This window comes from Ixodes scapularis, unplaced genomic scaffold (assembly GCF_016920785.2).
Source record: "Ixodes scapularis isolate PalLabHiFi unplaced genomic scaffold, ASM1692078v2 PGA_scaffold13__105_contigs__length_92229423, whole genome shotgun sequence".
Taxonomy (NCBI): domain Eukaryota; kingdom Metazoa; phylum Arthropoda; class Arachnida; order Ixodida; family Ixodidae; genus Ixodes; species Ixodes scapularis.
In genome coordinates this window covers 55,568,002-55,577,950 of record NW_024609839.1, presented here as the reverse complement: position 1 = coordinate 55,577,950, position 9,949 = coordinate 55,568,002, and the positions used below count along the sequence as shown (strand labels likewise).

The window sequence follows — 9,949 nt, the reverse complement described above, 5'->3', positions numbered from 1 at the left end:
CCTTCAGAAATGACGTTGCATCTGAAATATTGGCGAGAAGAAAAAGTCGCCCCCGGTTGGTACGCCCATGCCTGCATTTGCTGTTTTCCTACGTGTGGATCTGCAGAGTTGGGAAAAGTACATGTAAAAAGTACTTGAAGTAACGTACCAAGTAAATGAGAAGTCATGTACTTCAAGTAAAGTAGTAAGAAAGGGTGCAATGTACTTGAAGTAAGGTACTATGAATTAATGCAATGCACTTTCAAAGTAAAGTACTTTTTAACACAATCTTTCATGATGTCCTTTCATTCCCCTATACAGTGTTTTTATTTGTTTAAATTGGTACTCATTCCCCAGTGGCGTACCAACTTGTTTTTGAGTGTGTGTGTGAGGGAAGCGGGGGGTGCCCTTGGTATCCCTTGGGCACTGTAAACTAAAACAAATCTAACACTGTAAATAATTTTACAAAAAAAAAAGGAAAACATCTTGCGCAAGATTTATTTTGAAATGTTTGTAAATTTTCAGGTCGTTTAATTTTTTTTTTCTTTTGGACATCTTTTTTTTTTCTTTGTCTGAACTCATGTTTTGTTAGAAATTATCGAGGTCAACAAAAACAGTACACCCCCCCCCCCCCCCCCCCTCAAAAAAAAAAGTTATAATTTTAGTTCGCTGATTACAAACAAGCGTGTTTTGTCCACACAAGGTGTAGATCTCTGCGCGTGCGCAGAAATCCAATTTTCGTGAGATAAAGTGTCTGCGCATGCGCAGTGCCGTGACGTCAGAGTTGACTTGATGTACCTCAGGTGGTCGAGGCTGGGTATCATATAATGCATTGTGTATTTCCATATTTAACAAAAGGCATCCGGTGTTCCTGATGGCCCGCCCTTCGCTTTGGCGCTCTTCTTGGGATCCTTGACTGTGGACGTAGCCGGTGCAGCGGCGGGGTCTAGGGAGAACTCCATGAAGTCTGGGGTGTAGGCTCTGGCCAGCTGGGGAGCTGTGCCGGGCGACTCCTGGTCCGAGTTCTCGGATTCTCCCCTCACGGCGTGCTCGAACACGGGCGAGAGGTTCTGGCCCGTCATGGTGATGCTGCTCCGCGAAGCCATGGTTGGAACCAGACCGCTGCGAGCGAAGATGGTCCCAGCGTACGTGTGGAGACGGCTTTCGCGCAGCTCGCGTAGCTCTCTCTACACACACACACACAGGGAGAGAGAGAGAGAGAGAGAAAGGGAATGATATATACATATGCATAGATAGAGATAGAGAGAGAGAATCTAAAACATGGTCAGGCAAGTAGAGCCCTAGCGCTCAGCCTACTTATTTATAGGTGCTCATGTTTTAGAAAACACCACACGCTTGTCATTCTGTACTGATCTCCAATCAAAGTTCCTACAAAAAAAAAAAAAAAAAAAAAAAGAAGCTTTTTTTTGTTTGTTTTTACGCAAAAACTTGCTTTTTTAAAAGTATGTTTTTGCGCGGCCATGGGCGGGAGAGGTAAGGCCGGCCGGAGCGAGCTCCGGCCAAGCATGTTTTTACGCAAAAACATGCTTTTTAAAAGAAAAAGATTGAGCCGCCCTCTAGGCACCTCGAGTCTGGGAGTTTCGGTACTCAGAGAACATTTCAGTGACTCGCTAAAAGGTGGCGCTGTTATCGCCTCGGGGGGCCTTACTCGGTCAGGGCCTTACTCGGTCAAGGAGGTTAGAAGGGTATAGTCCGTGTCACTACTTGCGCGCAGTGCAGACGAAGGCAACGCCAGGCGAGAGGAGAAACAGCAAGCACTAAGAAGGCTGGGGACGAGGAGAGAAACCTCCTCTCCTCATACCGTTGCTATTGCTCTCTCTCTCTCTCTTCCCTTGCCCTCCATTACCCTCCTCTCCCGTCCCGCCTTTCTAGTGCTCGTCCTTTCTCTCTTCGCCTGGCTTTGCCTTCGACTGCACTGCACGCAACTAGTGACACGGCGTGTAGGAGGGGGCATGATGTCAGCCGCGTAGGTTCCACAAGCCATGCTCCCTTGACGCCTCGCCTCTTTACGTGACCGTTGCGTGGTTGATGGTTGTGGGTAGCAGGGAGCGTGGTGCTGGTGGGTTTTATTTATCTGTCATCACAGCCAGAAACTGTGGCCCGCGCCCAGCCGACCGACTCTACGCCTTTTGTTTTCTACAGACCGTTACCACCATGAAAACGACAGTATTCAACGTGGAACATCAGCGCTGTAACGCAGTCTGTTGGCGTGTTTTGGGTAATGTACCGTGCATCTTCTGGCCACTAATTTCTCCAGCAGCCAAAGAAAGAATAAATTATAAATACACTTGATTGCGTAACTATGTCGACCCGACAGATTAGACCGATACTTACGCATTTTTACGGCGATGATTTCCGCGCCCGCCTGCAAATGATAGCTGCACTCTCATATTATACCACGCTAAAATACGTTTGGCTTTTTGTTTTTTTTTTTCGTTGCGGCCGTTATGCATTATTGCTGTCGTGACAAATTGAACCAACTCAACTTGACTCGATGCTGAGAGATGTTTTATTGACAATTGGGAGTGCACGGAGCACACCAAGCTCCATTTCGATGGGATCCAGCCACCACCGCGACTAACGGCCGAAATCTGTCGTTTCCACAGTTCGGCGACCGTCGGAAAATTTAAAAGAATTGTCGATCGATTCCTGTTACGGTAAAACTATGTGTGTGTAATAAATACCCCAAGGGCTTACCGGTGAAAAGTAACCCCCGGTGAAAAGTAACCCCCGCTGAAGAAAAACCAGTCCGATTGCGGCAGCCGACCGCGCTGCAAGCGCCCATCCCGTAGCCGGTGAAAATTAGCGTCCCGGCCACCGTGGTCCCGGCGACGCCAGGCTTTCGTTTTCTCCGTTGCGGCGATTGCCCTGATCGTCCCGTGTACCAGCAGCGGTGTGTCGTCTGCTCGTGATCCGCCTCAACCTCGCTTACACCTTCGCATTTAATTGCATTATAATCTCAACCGCTTGCTTGCTTGCTTCACGCCTATAGCCTTCGATCTGATAAAACCTACCGGACGAAGCGCGCGCAAGCCTGCAAGGAATCCTTCTACAATCAACCATCCATCTCGCACGTGACATGTCACGTGCACTAATTACCTGGGAGATCTGCGGTCATGTTGGGCACAATATTGTTTAAACTTCTCATGATTAGGCTTCACATACAGGGTGCTTCACGAAAAGTGGACAAATTCGATATTGCAAAAACTACACGTCGCAACAAAAAAAAAGGCTTGTGTCGTTTTGGTCCTGGGCCAGGGGTCAATTTAGAAAAATGATTAAAGTTTGGGATAATTAAGTTGTTAATTATTTTTGCGTAATTAACTTTTAATATTTTGTTTAAGGGCATTGTTTCAATTAGAAAATTGCTCAGCATCATCGAAAAACACTAAATCAACAAATTGCAAAACTATAGAAGGCACGCGCAGCATTTACGGCTTTCTGAAAAACCGCACAACTTCGACGGGTTTTTGAGTTTCGGTTTGCAATCGGAGCGCACTTCGGTCCCGACGGCACCGCACCCCGTGGAGAAATAGTGCAACCAGGCTCAATTGCGCCTGCTGCGTTGCGCGAGGACAGCGTAGCAGAGGTTGGTTGCGCTATTTATCCACGAGGTGCGGTGCCGTCGGGACCGAGATGCGCTCCGATTGCAAACCGAAACAAAGCCCGTCGAATTTGTGTGGTTTTTCAGAAAGCCGTAGAATGCTGCGCGTGCCTTCTATCGTTCTGCAGTTTGTTAATTTAGTGTTTTTTGATGATGCTGAGCAATTTTCTAATTAAAACTAAGCCCTTAAACAAAATGTTAAAAGTTAATTGCTCAAAAATAATTAAAAACTTAATTATACCAAACTTTAATAATTTTCCTGCATGGGCCCCTGGCCCAGGACCAAAACGACACAATCTTTTTTTTTTTTTTTGCGACACGTAGTTTTTGCAATATCGAAATTTTTCCACCTTTCGTGAAATACCCTGTATACTGCAACGTGCCCACTCCTAGTATTTATGACCTCCTTGGTATCGGTGGACGCCAGCGACCCAAGTTTCAAGGGAGGGTGAGTTTACCAACTGAGTGTTTTAGTAACGTTGGCCCAGGCCCAGGTACGCTACTAAATGTACAGACCCTGGCTCAGAATAAATCTAACGCCGAGATTTCGACGAAAAGGGAAATGAGAATTTTAAAATGATTGCAGAGAATTTTTAGGATGAACGAGAAAATTTGGAAAAAGCATTAAAGAAAACTAAATATTAAAGACACACGCGCGCGCGCGCGCGCACACACACACACACACACACACACACACACACACACACACACACACACACACACACACACACACACACCTTGTGTTCTAAAAGTTTCAAGAGAAAGTGGGAAAGTCGCGGTGTAGGAAGGAGACGTGCGTGAACGACGCCTAAGCGCAGCAAAACGGCCGCGTCTAAAACATTTGTACCGAAGAAAGGCAATTCTTGGACGTGATATGAAACATCAATCAGTGGGCTTTGGACTGGTTCCGACGGCTCCAGCGTAGCGGCCTCTGCGGTCCATGGTGAAACGAAGCATGAACAATTCCATTGCTTAAAAAAAAAAAAAAAAAAAAAAGTTACAGTTTACACGTGCTAGATCACGAACCAGCCAACGCGCGCTCAGAACTGCGGCCAGCCATAAAATGGTTGTGCGAAATGACCAGCAGCAAAGGTACGAAGGAACGCTGACAAAGACGTACCTGAAAGATGTCATCGTTGAAATTGAGAACCGTCTGCAGTCCTGGTAGGAGCGGCTCTGTGGCTGGCGGGGCCTTGATGCCTGTCATAACTCAGTAGTTATGCAAGTTGACCTTACCCACTGAACGAAGATCTGGAATGGTCCCAGACGCAACCATGACATATCTTTTTCTTCTGCCTACGGTTAGGATGATTCCATCATACTGCTACAATCGCCCTCAAGCTATTTAAGAGCGTGGCTAAGTACTATGTGAAAAATATTTACATATATTAATGCAGGCAGATGCTTAAATGAAGTGCTCCAATCTAAGATATAATAAAATATTTGATGGACGACGTCATTTTTAGCACTGGCTAGATGGCGCAAGCTACCGCCTTACTTGAATGATTCCTCTGCGTTTGTCTACTTGATCGAAAAGGTGATGGATGCGCGGGATGCACGCGTTCAAAATGGCGCCTGTCTAATGCTGTCGGTGAGGGGCTGAACCGAGGTGTCATCAACAATGACCACCTAATGTGAAATGCCAGCGAGTTGCGCTGCCTGCAGAACTCGATACCAGCACGGCAGCAACGTCACCTTCCACAAGTAGGACCCTGTTGACCTCGAGTCAGCGTAGCTTTTCTAGCGGAATGGCGCCAATCGCGCTTCTCGGTCTGTTTATGTTGAGGCTTTGTTTGTGCAACAGGGATGCGGCGGAGTTTCTGGCGGGCAATCAAGATGAGCCTTGCGACCGCAGGCAGTTTAATGAGTTACACGCAGAAAATAAGAAATTAAGCACTCTGCGCGCTTCGAAGCTTTTCCTTTCATAGCTTCAAAATGTTCTTTTCGTAGCTTCAAAATGTTATTTTCGTAGCTTCAAAGTTTTCTCTTCGTGCCATTAAAGCTTTCCTTTCGTAGCTTCATTTTTTTTTTATCGTTTTCTTTCGTTACTGTGCAAGCTTGAGCGAGTTCGTTATTCATTTTCAACGTCCTTTCGTGCAAACCCTTTATGCGTACAAACCGAAGTAATAACCCCGCATTTCTGTCGTTATTTCCAGCTTCCCGGCGAGGGATCACTGGTGCTTGGTACAATGGTCAGCCTTCACGGGTAAAGGCGAAGATTGGCGGCCCACACGATTCCACCGACTGTGTTCGCGTCACTTCGAGCCGCGCTGTTTCAACGTCCTCAACGGGAAGTCCTACCTCCGCCCGGGAGCCTTGCCAACTCGCAACAGGCCCTCGAGCCACACGCACAACAAGCGAAGCCTGAGAGGCAGGAAGCGGACGGCTCCAGAGTTACTCACCAAGATACCTGGAGCGACTCCAGCGACCACCCCAACGCGCGGTAAAGTCGTCATGGAGAAGGCCAAGTCAATCCTGCAGAGGGTCAAACCCGCTTCGAAGGAGGTTGGGCAACCCGAGATGGCTGCCGTCAAGGGTACGAGCCCTACTGCCCGCAGTAACGTTCCAGAGGCAAGGGGTCCCCGACAGTTCGTGCCACCGACGCGAAAAGTCACGAGCACGCAGGAGACGATACCGGAAACACCGGAGAAGAGACCAATCATAATCCACGTTACATCGCTCAGCACGAGTCCTTCTTCGCAGCGTCCGTCGCGCCTCAAGCGTCGACCAGTGAAACTGCGTTCGGGCGAGTTCGAAGAGGGCGCCCCCCTTGCAAAGTCCAGCCGGCGACTGCGGCACGCCGAGCAGCCGCCTCCCGTTGGCGCGGAGTCCAGTTCTGAAGCCGATCCGGACGCCGAATCCGAGCCAGAAGCCGAGCTTCCACCCGATCACGAATCCGATCTCGAAGAGGAGGTCGAGTACATTCCGGATGACTACGATTCGGACGTGGATGCGCCAGAAGTCGTCGAAAATGTCGCCAAAAAGCCGGCTTCCCCTGTGAAAGTCGTTACGGTTCGGGCTGGAGAATCTTTGCTGATCTCGAAAAGAAATCCGCCGAACGCGACACCTTCGGCGGCGGCATCTTCGGCCGTTGTAGGAAGTTCCCCGGCCAAAGTTGTGGCGGGCAGCGATTCGGCGTCCTCTGTTTCACAGTTGCAGGCTGATCTGGCCCGGGAGCGCACCAAAAACGAGGAGCTGACGATGCAGTTCAACAAGGCAAAGACGGTGATCGAAGGCCAGTGCCGGAACATCGTCGCCCTCGAAGAGACGATCAACTCGCTCCGGCATCGGCTCGTCCAGATGAGCGCGAAGTGCCGGAGCGATGCAGCACCCGCAGATGCCGAGAAGGTTGCCAAATAAACGCTGTTGTGCCGGCAGTGAGATGCCACAAGTTTCGTCCCGCCTGTTTCAACAGAAAACATATTCAAATTTCAACATACCCCTAGCCTTAAGACTGGGAGGAGTAAAGGCACACCTGTACCCTCAAAATTATGAACAGTGTGAGATTAATAGCGATACGAGGCAATCTCATAAAGGTGCACCCTCTACGACTAATGCCTTGAACACTCGACAACGTGCAAGCTAAAGCGAAGTGGCTCTTTTGTTTTTAGTATGTGCCTATCTAGAGGGAGGTAAAATGCAAGAATGCTCTTGGGCCTAAGACAATTTCCCTAAAGCTACACGCTTTTTGCCCAAGGAAACATTTAAAAGGCACGCTGCAACTGTGGCAAATATCTCGGCAACGGCTTGCACTGGATGATGCTGTCGCAAAGTAAAAATAAAGGCACTGCATACCAAAATGGCCCACTACCACCACTCCAGATTGGTGTAACTTGCTCCAAGTGGGCAACGAATATTGTGTGGCGAACTGTTTTCAGCATGCTCGTCCCAGTCCAAGCAAATGGTAGACGGTGATGCAAGCTACGCAAAAAACTCTGTCATTACACACATGCATTAATGCAGAGGTAACCACAATGTAACCTGGCTGATGCATGGGATGCAACAGGAAAGGCATGTGGCAGATGTGTTGCCCCAGTGAAACAAATATAAACAACTCAATTTGAAAAAGTATGAAAAATATTTTATCACACCTACTGCATTTCAGTTTCCATGAGTGCCGACCTGTTACTTCTGAAATGCTTAAAAACTAAACAAAGCACATCAAGCACCCAGGCTTCCGAACCCACCTAGCTAACCAAGTATGCCAGTGCAAAGTGGCAAGGTCCACTCCATCGGTGTCCCTCCTCCATTTTTGCTCCCTGACTTAAGCACACATCTGCCGGCTTTTAAAGATTCATCTCTTAATTTAAGTGGGTACTTGGCATTTTACAGAGCATGGCACAATACTAATACTTGCAAAATATTGTGCCGATGGAAGATTCCCTCGACTTGCACTATGCAATATTAGCAAAACATCAACCCCACAAACATTGTTAACTGCAGGTGGCTATTCCTTTTTAGGAAACTAACATTTGGGGGGGGGGGGGGTTAGTGTCACTGAATATTGTAAACCTATTCAGTGACTTGAGTGGGGTATTGGAAAGATCTAACCGTTGCACCCCTAGTGACTAAATTGAGAACTACACCAATGAGGACAACATAGATTATTCGCTTGCATTGTGACGCAGCGCTCGACCCACATAGCCAAATGTTTCATCGGCGTTCAGCTGGTACTTGTGTTCAATTGGCAAAGCAGAAACAGCGAAAAATGTGGCACGAAACGTGCCCAATATTTTCCCCGCGCTCAGCGGGAAAAACTGCTAGTAAGTAAAGAATCCAGCGCACCTCCTACGACGTTGTGTTGGTGAACACAGAACTCTGGGAAAAACAAGCTGGACGTAGCGCCCCCTGCAGTTTGATTTCCTCGCCAATGGATATATAAAAAGAAATGTGGTGAGCACATTGGCGAAGTGTGATACACTACGGCGACATAACGGAAGCATAAAAGACGCCACATCAAGGCAAATGCCTTTGTGTCCGAGACATCCCTCTTGAGATATTCCGATGCTTGCCATAGTTTCACGCTCCGAACAGTACTTACCAAATTACTGCCCAAAATGGTTGTACGGCAATCTAGTTTGGAACACGCAAAGCAAAAGCTTGCGTCGCAGAAGCCAGGGATACTGTGTTTGATCTCCACCCATCAGTTTTGAATTGTATGAGAACTGTACCAGCATGCATCGCATATCAATCACTACAGCCCGGTGCCTGCTTGGAGACTCCAGCCCAGTGGTCGTGCTGCGATGGCCAAATTTCTCGTCTACGACAGAAACATCGAACACCCAACACCTTTCGAGTCTTAACTTACCGCCATGTAAACTTCCATACAACAAATTAATATTTCTCGGACCAAGGAAGACATCACCACAACCACACGTGCAAGAAAGCATTTAAAAATGGTGGAACACCCCTACGATCCAAAGTGCACACCTCCACTTAAAGACGGGGAACATTATAGACCTTTTCCACAAGGGCGCCGCCATCTTGAATTGTCGTCACTTCCAGTATGGGCGAAAACATTACTTTGCCGTCACGACGCCAATAGAAGACATTTAGGATATAAGCCTAACTGTCACACATTCTCGTTTTGGCTCCCCTCTACTTTTTACTACTTGCAGGCTAAAAACGTTTCTCTGTTTTGTCATCGCCCATACTGGAAGTGACGACAATTCAAGATGGCAGCGCTCCTATGGAAAACGTCTATAGACTAACTCGACTCTCCGACGTCACGCCACTGCGCTGGCGCTGCTGTCAGTAGTGCGCATGTACAGATGGTTCCTCGCATCCGAATCTGGTTTGTGCGCATGCACGACACCTAGACCCGGTGTGGGCATTGTGGGCTTGTTTGTAAACACGGTTGGTCTATAGACCAATCCATTAGGGTCATAGCAGAGAGGGTAAAGAGAAAAAAAATCCCCTTCCCCTCTCACCCGCATGTCGTCTGCTCCGCCGAGTGGGCAGTACCTAGCATCCGGCTGGCGTACAAACTCTGTTTAAAATCGCGTCATTTTGGGAATTTCAAGCGCAGAGTTTTGTATGCCAGTTATCGTGTATTACTATGCTAGATAAAAAGACTAAGAGTCCAATTGCGCTGTATCTGCGTGCAAATAAAAAAAAAATAGGGAAAACTGTCAGACTGGCCGGTCTCTCCGGCGAAAAGTGAATCCGGTGGTTGTACCTTTTTTACTATATAGAGTTCGTACTGGTGTAGGCCTTTAGCAACCATGAGTGGACGTCTGAAATAAATAAAAACGTGCTCTCCTGCCGCAATACATGCAGTAGTTGAGGGTAGTACTGCCGGCTGACTCAACTGCTATTTAAGTAACGGAAGAAAGATATGTCAGT

The 9,949-nt window shown here is 47.8% G+C and overlaps 2 protein-coding genes across 3 annotated transcripts; one reads left to right on the top strand and one right to left on the bottom strand.

Annotated features, from left to right (window-relative positions):
* Positions 1 to 645: 645 nt before the first annotated feature.
* LOC8036676 lies at positions 646 to 5,042 on the bottom strand. 2 transcript variants are annotated; one of them, XM_002411956.4, is made up of 2 exons: positions 4,725 to 5,042; positions 646 to 1,101 (listed from the first exon to the last, which is right to left on the bottom strand). In XM_002411956.4, the coding sequence occupies exons 1-2, from the start codon at positions 4,736 to 4,738 to the stop codon at positions 828 to 830; spliced, it is 288 nt and encodes a 95-aa protein (XP_002412001.2). In that variant the 5' UTR covers positions 4,739 to 5,042; the 3' UTR covers positions 646 to 827. The 2 variants fall into 2 exon arrangements, with proteins under 2 accessions (XP_002412001.2, XP_029822418.1); XM_029966558.4 differs by having other exon boundaries at positions 646 to 1,166; positions 4,725 to 5,033.
* A 77-nt stretch (positions 5,043 to 5,119) lies between these two features.
* LOC8036675 (peroxynitrite isomerase THAP4) lies at positions 5,120 to 7,404 on the top strand. The gene is made up of 2 exons (XM_002411955.5): positions 5,120 to 5,308; positions 5,761 to 7,404. The coding sequence occupies exons 1-2, from the start codon at positions 5,244 to 5,246 to the stop codon at positions 6,962 to 6,964; spliced, it is 1,269 nt and encodes a 422-aa protein (XP_002412000.3). The 5' UTR covers positions 5,120 to 5,243; the 3' UTR covers positions 6,965 to 7,404.
* The last annotated feature ends 2,545 nt before the right edge of the window (positions 7,405 to 9,949 follow it).